This window comes from Trematomus bernacchii, unplaced genomic scaffold, assembly GCF_902827165.1.
Source record: "Trematomus bernacchii unplaced genomic scaffold, fTreBer1.1, whole genome shotgun sequence".
NCBI classification, from domain to species: Eukaryota; Metazoa; Chordata; class Actinopteri; order Perciformes; family Nototheniidae; genus Trematomus; species Trematomus bernacchii.
In genome coordinates this window covers 6,548,559-6,566,241 of record NW_022987593.1, presented here as the reverse complement: position 1 = coordinate 6,566,241, position 17,683 = coordinate 6,548,559, and the positions used below count along the sequence as shown (strand labels likewise).

Genomic DNA, 17,683 nt, shown 5'->3' with positions numbered 1-17,683 from the left:
TGGCTTTTTTTCTCCCTCCCCGAGGCAAGCGTTTGCTCCCGCTGCTTTAATTCAATGCAATCCCTCCCCGTCGAGGCAAGCACTGTAATTCTCTCCGGTTAGTCCACCAGCAGATGACAAACACCCACCTCTCCGCCTCTTCCAAGGAACGAGGGGACCGTGCGGCAGAGTTTCAGTTTCAGTTTCTTTCACCGGTCAAGATGTCCGTTAAAGTTTAAATCTTCCGGACAAAATTAGAAAAGTGCCGGTCAAAGGTCTTCTTTGTTATTTATTGAGCTTTAAAACAAATGAATAACGACTCTATAGGCCTATAATAATATAATAAAACACGGAGTACGGAGATCTTTTTTTCTCCCCCTCTTGACTTGATCAGAGCACGTCTCCCCTCTCCTGCAGGGGGGCGTGGTCAGCAGAATCAGCCCCGTAGACAACAGCACATAGAGCGAAATGAGGCATGGCTAAAATGCATGATCTGTTTGGTATTTTGAAAACAGAAACGTATAAATATACCTTATCTACAATATATCATTTAAATATAGCATGATAGGTCCACTTTAAGGTACACATGTATGTATGTGTTGAACCTAAATGAACCTTTACAACCTAAAATCTGAAAAATATTTTAAATTATTTTTACCAAAAAATAAAACAGTACATAGGTGAATTTTAATGTACATGTCTCTTTAATTGGTTATACACAAAGGGACAGTGCATATTGCTTATACAGTAGGCCCTGTATATAGGATGTATGATATATATGCTTACATGTGTTTGCTGCAGTCATGAATTACAGTACTGGAAGAGAGATTGTATGAACACCAAGATGAATGTTGTGCTGTGAATCTTCATCTGCCAAACTGTTACTAACTTGCTGGCAAACATTTCCATGATGTCTATCAGTGCTGACAGTTTAATATGCTTCACTCAGTGTGTTCTCTCTTAGCCAAAAACAGTCTTGGGTGTTTTTATAATTTTGGATGTAATGCAGATATTACAGGCATGCGGAGGAAAATGAAAATATATCCTCAACTGGCTGGAATAGAACACTGTGATAATAAACAAAGAGCACAGTAAATAAAGAGTTTGAAGGCTAGAGGGAAGCTTTTGAGAGATGAAAAATAATTAACCGACAAAACCGACTCAGTTTCTGGTAAAAACACAGAAAAGTAGAGACGATGTGTTGAAACTGGATTGTTGACAAGCTCAGGGGTGAGAGTCCTGGGTCCCATCCAGATCAATAGTGGCTGGAATGTGCCTGCGGGACCTCCAGGGCCTCAGAGAGGAGCTGCGCCTCCAGACCAAATAAGGACAGGAGCAGAAAGACCCGTCAACCAGAGCGAGAGGAGGCAAGCCAGGCTGAAAGCTGCCCAGGGATGAGAAGCCATGAAGGGGCGGGGGCTGGTTAACATCCTCGCTCTGATTACAAGTGTCCATGTAGGTACTTGCACACTGTGAGACAAAACTGGATTTGTTCAGGACAATTGAAGCTGCGGTAATAAAAAATCAAAAGATTGTTTTCTATTAAGAAAGAGAAGTAGTCTGAGAGAAACTAAGAAAAAGTGCTTAACAGATATTGGAAAACTGGCGAGCAAGTGCTGCTAGAACAGTCTGGGAGCCAGTTTCCAAAATCTGACCAATGACTTCCCTCCTGGGGTGGGGTCTGTCCATTCTCCTCCCCTTGCACCCACCCACATGGGTCAAAATCTCCATCACTTTGATATTCCTTCCCTCTTTAACTTTGTATCCTGCAGTGTGCTGTTGTTATCTAACAGCGGGGAGACGTTAAAGGGTCATGCCACTCAATGTCGTGCTGGACGGTCCAGCCCCCTGGGGGTTTCGCCTGACCGGAGGAAAGGACTTCAACCAGCCCCTGACCATCTCCAGGGTGAGTGACGCATAGGATGTCTTTATTATAACAACAGAAGAAGAAGAAAATAAGGTTTTAAAAGGTTTGGTTGATCATTTGAAAAGTCTACTGTTTTTAATGTAGTCAACTAAATGTATAAATTATCATATATATCATTAAACGTGCTTTAATCCATTGGTCCAGTCTAGAGGGGTCAGTGTTGTGTTTGATTCAATGTTTTCAGGAGGGTTTGTTCGACAAAGTGTCTGGAATAGTTTGGGGCTTGCACCTGTGCCACAGTAAATGCAACAGGCTTAGATACAAATAGCAGCTTACATTATACTCTGACATATGCACACACACACACACACACACACATACACACACACACACACACACACACACTTTCAAGCTGGAGAATTTGGGAGAGTGTGTGTTAATACATTCTGACCAATAAAAAGATAACATAAATTAATAATCCTCCAGATATAGAATCGACTTCATATGTTTTGAAAGAAAACTTGATTTCCTCCACAGTGGACACACACAGAATAACGCACTTATCCGTGATTGAAAAAGGGGAGCTCAGTCTCACTGTAAAGGCATCAATACTACATGTCTAGTATAACACTGCAGCTGTTCAAATGCTAGTAAACAACGTCACCATCACACAGCTTGTCATTATTGTAGACTGACAGCGCAGGCAGGGTTTGGAGATGACGTGTTAAACTAAACATAACCATTATTCACTGGAAGAAAACTCACTGTAACCAAATGACAAACCCAATGATTTATGAAGCATATGCTTGAATGAATACAAACTGTTTTGCAGTTCTTGGTTGCCATTTCAGAATGGGGAATTGTAGAATTCATCTTCATCTTTTAATGAAAATGATGACTTCCTGAAGCTAGTATGGTATTTCCTGTTTATAAAAAGTTCTAACAAACAACTGAATCACATGAACAAACAGACGTCTACTGAGTTAAACACATTAATTCTCCATTTGTTTGTGAGAGTTGGATGACAAGATCATTATCACTCTCACGTACGTACTGTGAACACGTAGCTGGGGCTAGCAGATGGTTAGCCTAGCTTAGCAAACAGACTGAAAGCAAGACGAGAAGACTAGCCTGGTTGTGCTAATGTAACTAAATCCCTTAGCACCTCTAGAGCTCACTTAATTACACTAACTAACTAAAGTGAAGACAATATGGGAGTTAATAAAGAATAAGGAAAAAGAGTCAGCACAAAGATATATATAACATACTGAGTATGAACAGTGTTGTCTTAATCAGCGGAGTGTGTGCTGTATCCCTAATGTCCCACAGGATCAGATGTGAGGAGACCCTGTAATCCCCTCTCTCCGGGTTATGTGCGTCTATATTTAGGGGAAGACCTCAGAACCACTGACTACAGTATAAGCAAAGTTAGGTCACTCAACCACTGGCTCTGTCCAATAACCCCACACACCTGTTGTGTTAGCGGACATTGTGGTGAGAGAAGGGATGGATGGGAAACGAGAGGGGGAGGCTTCTGGGAAGTTTAACACAAAGGTCAATGTGTTAAGATGTACTCGTTAGGGGGAAGTTTAGAAAAGAGAGTGAATAGCTCTTATATACCCCTTGAAAACATCTTACTAACTATGTTTGTTTACCATCTATAAGAACATTTTGTCAATTGTGTTTTTTTTAATTGTGCTACAGTAAACTCTCAGCCTTTATTTAACACAAGTGTCTTACTTCACTGCCATTTTTGGTCAGGAACATCCTCCTCTTTATGACCCGTCTGTGTTCCCTGCTGGTCAGGGAAAGTAAACACGAGTGATGATAATCATGTTTTTTCTTCAGCAGACAGCAGCCTTAAAGGGGCATGATGCCAAATGTACACATCAAGATCAGTTTACTTGATCTTCATGTCCTTGGAAGTACTTCTGAGCCTGTGGAAACTTGTCTTCTGTGGCTCTTGAGGAACATTTTCATGTCGTCAGGGTTTTTAGCATGAGCTTAGAAACAATAAGACTGCTTTAAAAAAATTCCCAGTTGGTAAACAGTCTTTTCAAATTGAGTTGCATTATGGGAGGCATGATGAACATTGTTGGAGCTTGACATGGACTCAGTCTGTTGCAAGTTTCCTAACTTTAATCTCTTTACTAACTATTATAGTTTGCCACTTAGGAGGAGCGCAACCAGCTGTTCTTAGCAAATTGTTGTCTAACATATCCATTAAATATGGAGAACCATTAGCATTCATTGATGTCCCTCGTGGCAGTCAACAAATGTGAGTCCAATCTTCTTTTAGCTCTGTTTGAGTTTCCAGCAACTCCTGAGGGAAATATCTGTCTCTTTAGCAGCTGAATGCAAATAAATATTCAGCAGCTAGTTGCTAAACTTGTCTGGCTGAGAGTCGGGTGATAATTCTTTGTTGGTTTGTCACTAAGAGCGTCCTCTTTTTAATTTACATTTAGTAATTTGATCTGTAATAGGATTAACTAACATTGTATCCTGCCGGATTGGATTCCCCAGAGATGTACTTGTTGGAAAGTTTTCCCTTTCCTTTTGATTCCTTGCTTATATATTTTTTTTTACATTGTGTATAGTATGTACATAAATATATTACACACAACTATTAACAAGAAAGACCAAGTATCCAATGTATGAAGTCCCAGGGAGCAACATAGCAATTGAGTGTTTGGCTTTATCTTGTTCCCTTGTTCAGTTTTGGGGATGTTCATACAAGAGGGAAGAATACACAGTAGATAAAAGGATGTCATGAAAAAAGAGCCAGAATGGAAAAAGAAAATGGTGGCTGTAACTTAAACAAAGACAAATGTTTGATATGAAAACTGAGCTGCACGGACACGAAAGAATCCAATAAAAAGCATAGTTGTGCACAGGTTCATGTATCAGACCTCAGAGCAGTAAAACATACAGTCGGACAGCAGCACTGCAACAAATGCTCCACTCTAATTTACTGCTCCCTCTTTGGCAGCATGAGACATCCCCTCAGCGCTTTCATCCACAGTTATTTATAGGCAGATGACCTAATTCAAGTTTCAATATAACGTCCCAGCGAGTTTCCTATGCCCAGTAATGCAATATGGATGAACATAGGTCATGGCCCGTGTAGTGTACAAGTGGGAATGCTCGGCTGGGTTTGAAGCTGCCTCCTTAGATATTTTTTCCGTGACCCTGATGCCTGGCCAGCAGAATACATATTCCATCTGGATGCTGTCACTTATTGGGAAGCAGCGCAGTGTTTACTTTATCTCCTTGACAAGGGACGGGCAGTTTACATGCATGCATACCAACCAGGGCAATCTGCAGCTCAGAGATTAGTTAGTGCATGTGGTGAAGAATATGGAGATTTAGGTCATGGATGGTATGAATAGTCTCTGTTATGAGTTGAATAGTTTGGCTTCTTACCCCTCTGTGTTTTGTGTTTCGCACAAGTATTTAGGCCAGGTGAAACTCTGAAAGAAGGAAAATAAAATCATTTAAAGCTGTGATCCCAGCAGGGGAACAAGAAGAAGGGGCCTTGCAGTTGAGTGCTAGTGATGGAGAACAGACCTAAACCTTTCACCAGGCTACCCCACCTGGACTGCTGCAATAGGATTTAGAGCGAAATACCTTTTGGTTTTCTGGCTGACCGAGTAAAAACACATTGCTGTGGGATTTATTATACTTTTGATAAGTTAGTATAAGAACTCTTTATTTTATTCATGTGTATACCTGTAGTACAGAACCATTGGTACCACTTTACAATAAGACTACCCTTATAAAGGATTCATAAAGGGTTTATAATTAGGTTATGAATTAGGTTGTAAACACTTTATTAATCATTAAGAACCATTTATAAACCAGTTCTAACATAGATACATACAACATAGGCTCACTATTTGGCAAGATGACTAAGCCTTATATTGGCTACTTAGCGAGAATCAACTCAGTGAACAACAGATACCAAGGATGCTGGCTAATGAAGAAGTAAGCTAAGTAGACAATATAAGACTTAGCAGTACAGATAAATGTGGGCTCACTATTTGGCAAGCCACCGGTCACAGTTGCCCTGTTTATCTCATGTCTTATAAAAGCTTATTAATGATTTATAAAGTGTTCACAACCTAATTAATAAATGAATTACAAACTATTCGTAAACCCTTTATAAGGGTAGTCTTATTGTAAAGTGGTACCGAACCATTTATACTTTAACAAAGAAAAACCGGAAAGGGAGTGTAATTATATTTGTTTAAACCACTCTGTCATGCAATTTAAGTGCAAAGTCTACATTGTTCTATGTCAAATGAAATAAGATATTCATTCTATACGTTATTAAGGTGACCAAACTACAGCTACATGTAAACACATGTTCTGGTCTTATTCTGGCAACTAGATTTACAGGAGTTTCACAAAACCAGAATAAATGCTGCGAAGTTACAGCAATGTTTTGTGTTTGGTGTAACCCATAGCAACATCTCTGCCTCAATGGGAATACCAATACACCTTATAGCTATTTGTAATGACTAAAATGAAAGATATAAACCTTATAGGAAAAGACTAATAAAAACATATATATACAAAACATATACAGTATGAAAAACAAAACAATTCATTTTCCTTTTCCTTTACTAATATAATTTATCACGGTTTTCCTATATATTTCTGACCCTTTACCCTGTTCTTCTCACAACCCCATCAATTACAGATGTCGGGTGACTTTGGTCAAGGCTTTTATGTTTGCAGTTGAAACTCTAAATACACTATTTATAAAATGTTTCTGCATTCATGTTTGGGTTTATGAGTGGATTTACTTTTCAAGCTATTAAACAGATCAAGAGAACTGGATCATCTGTTCTCTTTCTCTTCATTCTTGTTGAATTGAAATCATCGGTTCCTCTGCTTTCTCAATGTACAACTTATTTAGTTAGGAATCAAAACAAAGTGTCTTTATTCCAGTTTTTATTCCTTCGTCTACTCACTTCCAGATCACTCCCGGCAGTAAGGCGGCCATAGCCAACTTGTGCGCCGGTGATGTCATCACGGCCATCGAGGGAGTCCCGGCCGCAGACATGCTGCACTGTGAAGCGCAGAACAAGATCAAAGAGTCCTCCCATCAGCTCAGTCTCACTGTTGAAAGGTTATACGCAGAGACGAAATGCATGCTCATAAACAGATGGCGGACACATTACAGGCAACACCTGCCCAGTATAATGAAATGTAATACATTAGCTGTGCCATAATTTCTGCATTTGTGAAGCTGATAGTATTACATTTTGCATCAGACAGCTGTTGATTGAACTCTAAATTAAGTGTTATGGTTGCTGTGGTAGTTTTGTATTGGATTACATATTATACTGCTGTTGTTTTTACTGTGGCCAGTTTGTACATATTCATAATATACCACTGATACCGTATAGCAGTGGTTCCCAACCCTTTTGACATGTATCCCCTTAAAACTAAGTAGTTTCTATTTGCGCTAGTCTACGGTTCATTTTTTTACCATGTTACCTATTTTGATGTATATACGTTTTGGAGCTTTAAAGGTGGGGTAGGTAAGTTTGAGAAACCGGCTCGAGATACACTTTTTGTTATATTCCATGGAATGCTCTTAACATCCCGATAGAAATGAATATCTTAAGTGCTTTGACAAAAAATCCATAAAAAAATGTCATCTGTGGAAGCCGTAATACTGTAAAAAGTACGACCAATCATTTTAGCCGGCCCGGCTAAAATAACTGGATGGCCTACCTGCCTGTCAGCCTTCCATCTGTGCACAAACTTATCTCGTGCCCTCAATGGTCATGTGCGCATTCGTGTGTGTTGGAGGAGGGGCTCTATAAGGAAGTGGCAGATTTTCTCCGGTTGTGTATTTTCAAATTCTAGCGATCTCCAGCCGGTTTCTCAAACTTACCTACCCCACCTTTAAGAGGCAAACATAAGACTTAAAGAAAGAAATAACAATGTGTGCTTGTTATCAAATCACAACCTCTAGTTTTCTGTTTTGATCCCATCGTGTGCCTGCCTGATCTTCATATTACTGTGTACAGTTAGTGAAGAAATGTGCATTCTCCACTGATTGGGACTAACAGGAAATGAACAAGATGTGTGCCGATGTCGGTCATACTGCTGTTATAGAAAACTTGTGTTTTGGTTTCTTGAGCTTTTCCTACACCATCTGAATTTAGTCTCTAGGTGTGATCGCATTACTTTTATTTTATAGGTTACTTTATAGGGGCTATAGTTGCCAACAGAACATTTAAAGAAACAGGTGAATTTGGTATGGCACTCAAACACCTCTTCAAAATGTAAAAATAAGTCCACTGGTCTGACATGAGAAGGCCGACCTGTAAGCAGATGTTTAAACCACAGTTCTGATGTTTTATTATTGGTAGGGATTATAGACGATTCGCACACACTCAAAAAAGACTCTTTCAACAGTCAGTTCATCGGTCATGTCAGGGTCACTTTCTGACCAGGATCTGTTTTAAACTTCCAGGAATGAATCAAGACTGTGGTCACCACGTCTTGTGGAGGACGGTCAAGCTCATCCATATAAAATGAACTTGGAAGCGGAGAAACAGGTTTGAAAGATAGTTTTAAAATGATTTCACAATATGATATTAGCCATTTCACTTCACATCATTAGCCTCCTTATTGACTTGATTGTAACCTTGCACTCTATTCCTCCATACAGGAATTTAAACCTATTGGCGTTGCTCACAACCGGAAAGCTCAGCCGTTTGTGGCGGCAGCGAACATCGATGACACGCATCAGGTGGTCAGCTCGGCCTACAACACCCCCATTGGCCTCTACTCCTCAGGCAACATCGCGGATGCCATGGAGGGTCAGATCCGTGGCCTGGCTATACCAAAGCCTACAAGGTGATTATTTTAGACTTGCCCTAACTCTAAGACATAATACATACTTAAAGAACAGTGATTCTACTTATTTATGAGCGACTAAAATGCCTTAGGCCTATTACAGCCGTATCCTATTGATTGATTGATTGATTGATTGAAGACTTACTAACAAACCATCATTTGTCATGATCCTAGCTTCTTGCATTGCTCACATGTAAAATATTTGTAGTTTAGCATGATACAGTAGTTGACATTTGGGCTTCAAGAAAATATTAATTTGTTATAATTGATTTGTTTTCAAGTCATCAATTTGGCATTTTTTATTAATAAAGGAATAACTAATAACTTCACCTTATTAAAAATAATTTGGGACAAAATGGTGCTCCTCCTCCTCCTGCACCTAATGGCATAATGCAAGATTAGATTGCGCTCCAATCAATACAGTATGTCAAAGTAGACGGCAATGATCAAATATGAATCAAAATCACTGTAACAACAGCATAAACTAAAGGTTAGCTTTGATGACAAAATGTGAGCCAAGTTAAAAATATTTTATCAACTAACTGATTGTTTTTCTAATTGTCAACAAAAAGCACTCCATGGAATATGAGATCTTGTATTTTGATTGGACCTTCGTAAAAAAGGATGACAGTAATAAATAAATAAATAACTTATACTCTGGCAAAATGTTTATCCCAACCAACGTTGATGATCTAAACACAGCAGGGTCAATTTCCATCCATCTTGTTGTCTGGTATGTAATGATCATTACAGCCTCCCGGGGATACTGATAACAATTCATTTAGTTCCTTTCATGATTCCCTTCTGCTTCTTCTCCACTGTAATTTGATTATTTTGCTGTTATAACATTTAATAAAATCTGCTTTCCCTTTCCAATACTCTCCTGAATCACCCAGTCACTCCGTTTGTTTGACGATATCAGTGGAGAAGCTTAATTCAGCCACAGATGTGCTACAGTACGTTAGCGTTCAGCCTTCCCCTCATGTGGATTTCATTAGGCTACCTGATGTATGGTGTGTCACACTGAGGATAAATGACCGCAGCCTACAGGAATGAATCCGTCCATGGAGTAACCACAAACTCTGAATAAGTCATTAATCACATCAAACCTAAGTCATGTCAGCGTATGGAACATAGACCGGCTCTTCATCACTTCTGGGCTACTTTACATGGAAAAGTAGAGATGTATTTCCTTGTAATGTATTCATAACGACTACTACCAGCCGACTAGAGAGAGTTATTATGGTAGAACATGATTATGGAGAGATTATATAACAGTATGAAAAAGAGCATGTTGTCCATTCAGCATGCTGAAGCTAAAATCTTCATTTATTTACATTCACATCTTTCTCTTTTTACTCAATGTGTTCCAGATCATGAGTTCTCTTTCTCGTCTCACATTTAGCACCTTACTCATTTTTCTCCTTTTAAGGTCGACTCATGTTGTAGCTCTGTAATCTACAGCTGGTTCCTCTCACCAGGTCTCCCTCTACACAAGTTTATAAAACCTCAGAGCAATGCGTTATTTCTACCATGTATAAATTACATCAGCTTAGGGTGGTCCGGAGAAATAAATGTTGTACTTTACAAAAATTATTTGGCCTCCTATAGAAAAAAGCAGCGCTGTGTAATACAGTGTCAGTGTTGGCATGGAATTAAATACATTTACTACATGAGTATTTCAAATGTGTGCAACTTAATACTACTCTCAGAGGAGTAAAGCTTTCTGAGTAGAGACAGTTCTTATAAGACAGCGAGGCAAACATATGATTATCTTATACAAAAGGGTGCATTGCTGTAACTTAAAGTGGACCTATCATGCTATATTTAAATGATATATTATAGAGCCATACCTATATAAGGTATATTTATACGTTTCTGTTTTCAAAATACCAAACAGATCATGCATTTTAGCCATGCCTCATTTCGCTCTATTTGCTGTTCTCCAGCACTGTTTTTGCACGGGGCTGATTCTGTGAGCTGCAGCTGACCACGCCCCCCTGCAGGAGAGGGGAGCCGTGCTCTGATCAAGTCAGAAGTGGGGGAGAAAAATAGATCTCCGTCCTCCGTGTTTTATTATATTGTTATAGGCCTATAGAGTCGTTATTAATTTGTTTTAAAGCTCAATAAATAACAAAGAAGACCTTTGACCGGCACTTTTCTAATTTTGTCCGGAAGATTTAAACTTTAACGGACATCTTGACCGGCGAAAGAAAACCTAACTAAAACTCTGCCGCACGGTCCCCTCGTTCCTTGGAAGAGGCGGAGAGGTGGGTGTTTGTCATCTGCTGGTGGACTAACCGGAGAGAATTACAGTGCTTGCCTCGACGGGGAGGGATTGCATTGAATTAAAGCAGCGGGAGCAAACGCTTGCCTCGGGGAGGGAGAAAAAAAGCCACAGCGGAGAATAAACAGAAGGGTAACCATGGTAACCATGGTAACCATGCGCGGGAAGTCTTCTTCGCTGCTTTTGTGGCAGACTACAGCGTCTCCAGCGCTTTCGAGCGGCAATGGCCGGCCGTGGCCCAACCCCACATTCCCCTGATAGGTGGAGAGTTGGCCCAATAGCCGTAGCGCCACCGTCCTGACGTCAGTAACGTGTTCAAATCTGGATCAGTTTTTATCAGATCCGTTGCAGCCCCTTTTTTAGAGATTTGGGTATGGAGGAAAATAGAGAGGGTTGTGTTTTCTGACACTTGGTGAGTTCCCTGGAACACCGGGGACACATATTCATGTATAAAAGACGTACAAAAGTGCATTTTGCATGATAGGTCCCCTTTAAATTAACCTACAGGATACCATAAAGGATTTAGATAACATTAAACAGTATTAAAATGCAACACATCAATGCTGCAGTATTATTGATCCGGAAACAATACTTGGAAATAAATACTTACTTTTACTCAACCAAGGTTTTAAATGCAGGGCTTTTATGCATTGTGGAGTATTTAGTGTTATTTTGTATATTTTCTTAATCAAAGGATCTGAATAGTTTTTCCTGTGCATTGGTGTTAATATCCTGACCTGGTATTGAACTGTGTGTGTGTGTGTGTGTGTGTGTGTGTGTGTGTGTGTGTGTGTGTGTGTGTGTGTGTGTGTGTGTGTGTGTGTGTGTGTGGGTGTGTGTGTGTGTGTGTGTGTGTGTGTGTGTGTGTGTGTGTGTGTGTGTGTGTGTGTGTGTGTGTGTGTGTGTGTGTGTGTGTGTGTGTGTGTGTGTGTGTGTGTGTGTGTGTGTGTGTGTGTGTGTGTGTGTGTGTGTGTGTGTGTGTGTGTGTGTGTGCGCGCGTGCGTGCTGCTCAGCCCCAGGACTTTAACCAGTATCGAGGATTCTGACGTGTACCAGATGTTGCAGAAAGACCAGGAGGAGCCCCAGGAGCCTCGGCAGTCCGGCTCCTTCAAAGCCCTGCAGGACTTTATAGACAGTGATGGTGAGCTCTACTTCTTTACAACACGATTACCTCCATAACACACAGGAATGAAAAGATTACTGGTACAGAGAAATATTTCTTTGTTCAATAAAAGCCGAACAGATGCAATGCCAAACTGTACAAACACTAGATGTATTAAATTATTATTTTAAAATCAGCTTTGAAATATGAGTAATGATGTTTTGCATAAACGTTTTTTTTTCTGTGACCTTCTCTAACTGATTTGAAGTTAGTAATGTTTATGATTAATTTTTTGTTTTGTTATTGTAATACTAATTTTGGTCACAAGAGGCTGAAGTGCTCCACTACCTTTGGTTCTGAATAGGACTAAGAGCATTCAAGTTATGTAACAATACTTTAATTTAACACGACACATTTCTACACACACCAGATATTTCAAATGTACCTTTCAGGGCTTACGTACTGTACTGTTGAATAATTGGAACTAATGCAATCATGTATTCATTCGATATATTTTTTTTGTTTTAGAAATACAATTGTTTCCATATTGAACAAACAACCCTTCAACCAACTCCTATGTTAAAGCTGAACAATTACTCCAGTCAATTCTAATCATTGGTCTACAATAAGCACAAGTAGATACATTAGTTTATTTTCTAACATATAGCCCCTTTATGAATCACTGGTCTCATAACATACACAATATGTATAGTGCCACCTATGTGTTCCCCTTATTCAAGTACATCATTAGCACTCTCTCTAGTGTTTTGTTTTGTATTTATGTGCAACGGTACTGTATGTAAGCGCAGGGTTGTTTCTCTCTCTCTCTTGTGGACAGGCACTCGACCCATTGTGACCCGGACAGTGAAAGCCCCCTCAACCAAACCCACTACACCCACAGGAAACCTTCAGAAACTGCCCGTCTGCGACAAGTGTGGGAATGGGATTGTGTGAGTAACAATAGAAAAAAATCATCTGTGATTCACATTCAGACGCTCCATGAATGATTACAAAGGGTGGAGAAAAGTACAGAAAACAATGCAGTCCACAACAACAACACCATTAACTGTACTGTAGCTTCTGTAGAAAAGTATTTTGCATTTGTCTGAACATAATAAGGTAAGCATTACTGTATAAGCACTATGAATGCACAGAAAACGAACCTGTATCTGAGACAGAAAAATCTATATCACATGTCATTATACAATATACCGTATTTATGTTTTACTGTGTTATTAAGTTTTTATTTAAACAGTTTGAAGGGGTTAGTATGTTTGACTAATACATGGTAAGTTACCCTATGTCTATTTTCTTGAGACTACATTAGGGTGTTTTAAACCAGTTTATTTTAATGCTAAATAAAACGGTTGAAATTAAGAGCTTCAGAAAACTGTATTTTAATAGACGGTTTAGTCTCTCTTCATCGGTGTGTTCTACTTTACCCCTTTAACACCACTATGTGTTGAATTTCTTATATTTTTTTACCAAGGCATTGTTTAAATTGTTGTGTTATTTAGGTTTATTATTAGATTTAGGTTTATTTCAGTTAACAATCAATGAGACTATTGCTTTTTAAATTGGTTTATTTGTTGCTTTCATGTCACTCATGTCATTGACCCCCAGTTGGGATCCATTAGGGAGGGTTTCTTTTTATAGCATGCAATATATTTACTTCACGTTTACTACTACAGTGAACACAAACACTATTCCTTGCTTTTGACATATCCATTTCTGTCTTTTATGCAAAGCGGGACGGTGGTGAAGGCACGGGACAAATATCGTCACCCTGGCTGCTTTGTGTGCTCCGACTGTGACGTCAACCTCAAACAGAAGGGCTATTTCTTCGTGGAGGGGGAGCTGTACTGTGAGACTCACGCTCGCTCCAGGATGAGACCACCAGAGGGACACGACCTCATCACAACCTTCCCCTCTGCATAGATCCACAACAAACCCCTGTAAAGACAGACACTCCTGTGTCCTGCATCTGTCCTTTGTGTTTATCTGCACTTGTTATCTGATATTGTCTGTGTGCAATAATATTTCATATATACAGTATACTGTATACATTACGTTCACTTTACTTTCTGACGTAATAGTATTATGTTTTTTTCTGTGTAGGAATGTTTCACTGGTGATGGTTGAACAGCCTGGTTGTTTAATGCTCTGTAGCAGTGACTACAGACACACATTGATTTCTTTCTAATAAAGATTTCTACTCAAACTGACTCATAGATCTGTATGCGAAGTCTTTGGATGAAAAGCACCACCTGTAGGAATTATAGCATTTCTGAAAAGTTAAGCCAAAGCCATTGTTTCTAATGGCCAACAGGGGCGACTCACTGGTTGCAAAAAGAAGTCAGATCCATTAGATCCTATAGAAGTCTATGAATAAAATGCAACAACTAATCTTAACAATATAAAGCATAGTTACTGTTAGTTTAGCTTGTTAACATGCTTGCTTATTAGCACTAAAATCAATCTAAAGGTCATGGGATGACCAATGCACCTAAGTACACGGTGTCCTCTCACAGCTAGCGTAGACTTTACACTGAATAAGAAGTGGATGTAGTCCCGGTGACGTCACCAATTGGTTTGTATTGGTTTGTCAAATGTGTTTATTGTATTTTATAGTTTTTCACAATATATCATTTTGTTCATTAGTTTGTTAAACATATATTACTTCAGTTGAAAAACTCCTTGGAAAAACCTGTTTTATAAAAACGTTATTTTTTTTCATGCATAAAATGAAAATATCCTTAGTTTGTTGTAATTCATGCACGAAGCAGTTCATAAATCACACACTGAGGGAACATCACTATATTGTAATTATTTATATAGGCTTTTTCGATCAAAAATGTTCGGGGTCGGTCAGGGGGTACTTGGCTGAGAAAATGTTTCAAAGGGGGTACATTACTGAAAAAAGTTTGAGAAGCACTGTGCTGGAGTATGCAAGACACACACACAGGAATCTTTCCCTGTGACAGGCTTTCTCCAGGATGTGTTTCAGGATGGGAACTGCTGCATTTGTTACTGTACAGTTTGTAAAAAAAACTGCATTCAGTGGCACAACAAACCAGACATAGAGTAATTGAACCTGGCTTATTGGTATCAGTCCAGCAGAAAACCTATTAAAAATACATTTGTAGTTTCCTTTAACAAAATCCAGCCCTTTATTACTACACAGGAAATATTGGTGAGTATTTTTTCCAGAGTAATTACTATTTTGCTCTGAAATAGTGATATTTAATCATTTTGGAGTGTATTTATTACTCATAGCTTCTAGAGTGCGATCAAAAATGCAGAGTCAATTCTATTGGAGTTAAACCATGACCACGCTGTAACGGAGGTGATCTCTGGGGCCATAGATCTCGGTCTCCGTTACGGATTATATAGCTTCATTATTGGCGAAGTATATTCATTTGTTCCACGCTAAAACATTGCACAGGAAGCATGTGATTATATGTCATTTATGCATATATTAGTCACGATCTGTCTATGTTTTAGTTTGTCTGTCTCTGTTTCCTGTTTTAGTTTGAAAAGTGTTCCCCCTCCCGTCTTGTCTGTTGCTGGTGATTGCGTTCACCTGGTGCCCTGTGTTTCTCCTCCCTCCTCACCTGTGTCTTGTTGGTTTGATTAGTCCTGTGTGTATTTAGGTTCTGTTTTCCTGTTAGTGTGTGTGTGAGGTCCTGGTGACTGGTGACTGGTGACTGGTGACTGGTGACTGGTGACTGGTGACTGGTGACTGGTGACTGGTGACTGGTGACTGGTGACTGGTGACTGGTGACTGGTGACTGGTGACTGGTGACTGGTGACTGGTGACTGGTGACTGGTGACTGGTGACTGGTGACTGGTGACTGGTGACTGGTGACTGGTGACCGTTCACTGCGTTCACGTGAGACAGTCATATTGAGGCTGTGTATCTGTACCACAAAGAGGAATAAATGCCCACACCGGGTTGTATTTGAACTCTCTGCCTCTGCCTCCTTGCTTGGTTGGGCCGCTCAATGGTCAGCTTCACAGACGCCCACTCATGTTCCTTAAGCACTTTGGTTTATTGACCTTTTTTATTGTAAAGATCATTATGGTTCATTTATTCTATTCTGAGTAAAATTACCTTCTAGTGGGAGTGAAATGACCTTCTAGTTGGAGTGAAATGACCTTCTAGTTGGAGTGAAATGACCTTCTAGTTGGAGTGAAATGACCTTCTAGTTGGAGTGAAATGACCTTCTAGTTGGAGTGAAATTACCTTCTAGTTGGAGTGAAATGACGTTCGATTGGGAGTAAAATGACCTTCTATTATGAGTAAAATGGCAGTAGAGTTGTTTTTAATATACACTACATAGAGTAAATAACCATTAAGCAGAGTCAAATCTAAGCACATAATAGAGTAAAATGAACTCTAAAAATACAACTCTGAACAAAGAGTACATTTTACTCTATATAGGTTGGGACCAAATGTTATATTTTTAGAGTAAAATTGTCTTCAATTTGAGTCAATTTTACTCAGAGAAATTTACTGTGTACTACTACTACTTCGGAAATTCAACAATATAAACAGAGAGGGAGCACATCTGGAAACATCTGGTGTTTGTGATTAATCTGTGAACCCTGTTCTTCATCATCGTAATTTTTTCGGGTTTTTGTTTTAAGGAAATATTAGTTCTGGCCAGCAGCCACCCTGTGACATGCAGCTTCCTATAGTGATGAATTTGAGCATTGCTGCGAGGCAAATTGGCAGATGATGATGTCCCAAAGGTCCTTAAGAAATGTCAGGGAACTTGTTAGAAACAAGAAACAGACAAAAAAGGAATATAAGGTGATGTTATACACCTCCACATTAGCAACAACAGTGGAGATATTGATTTCTACATTCCTTCTATGTTTGACTTGCTTCAACAGCGTAAACTCAAACGTGAATTTCGCAGTGAACTGTTTTGTTCATTCTTGAATTACATTTTGGCTTGATTACCTTTTAAGAGAAGATATTTCATTGAAGTGAGGAAGGAAGTTGAGATTCATACTGTATGTCATTTGTGAGAATATTCCTGCCTCTGCTACAGACAGTTACACTAGTGTGTTTATGCTGAAGCACACCAAGCCGATGATCTCTCCAATTACAGTGCTGGACTGTAGGATGTATATACAAATACAAGTTTATTGTTTAATAATATTGTTAAGGCTAAACAGCATATTCATTTGGCTTATTCAGTTTCCTGCTCATACTGTGTGTTGAGAGATGTGGCTCCTGCTGGGGTAAGACCATGTTGAGACAGCGGGGGGAGCTCAAGTATCATTATTATTTAGCTCTTAGCACAGTCAACAAAGTACCAAGGATATAGTATGTGTAACTGTTTCTGCTCCTGAGTACACTATAGGGCTGCACATAATGATTGGTTTAGTTATAGATTAAGTCATTTCAGTGAGTTTTATTTTATAAAATATATCACAAATTACCAGGCCCCAAAGTTATGTCTTAAAATAGCATTTTTTGAAAGGTCTCTCTTGTGCGCCTCACACAAAGAGGATTATCCTCTTTTCTTTTTCTCTATCTTTGGTTTCCTGGTTCATG

General features: G+C 39.3%; 1 protein-coding gene across 1 annotated transcript; it reads left to right on the top strand.

Annotated features, from left to right (window-relative positions):
* Window positions 1–1,728: 1,728 nt before the first annotated feature.
* LOC117481520 (PDZ and LIM domain protein 3-like) lies at window positions 1,729–14,339 on the top strand. Its single transcript, XM_034129238.1, has 7 exons — window positions 1,729–1,885; window positions 6,829–6,980; window positions 8,340–8,424; window positions 8,538–8,725; window positions 12,026–12,153; window positions 12,953–13,064; window positions 13,863–14,339. The coding sequence occupies exons 1-7, from the start codon at window positions 1,793–1,795 to the stop codon at window positions 14,050–14,052; spliced, it is 948 nt and encodes a 315-aa protein (XP_033985129.1). The 5' UTR covers window positions 1,729–1,792; the 3' UTR covers window positions 14,053–14,339.
* Window positions 14,340–17,683: the final 3,344 nt, after the last annotated feature.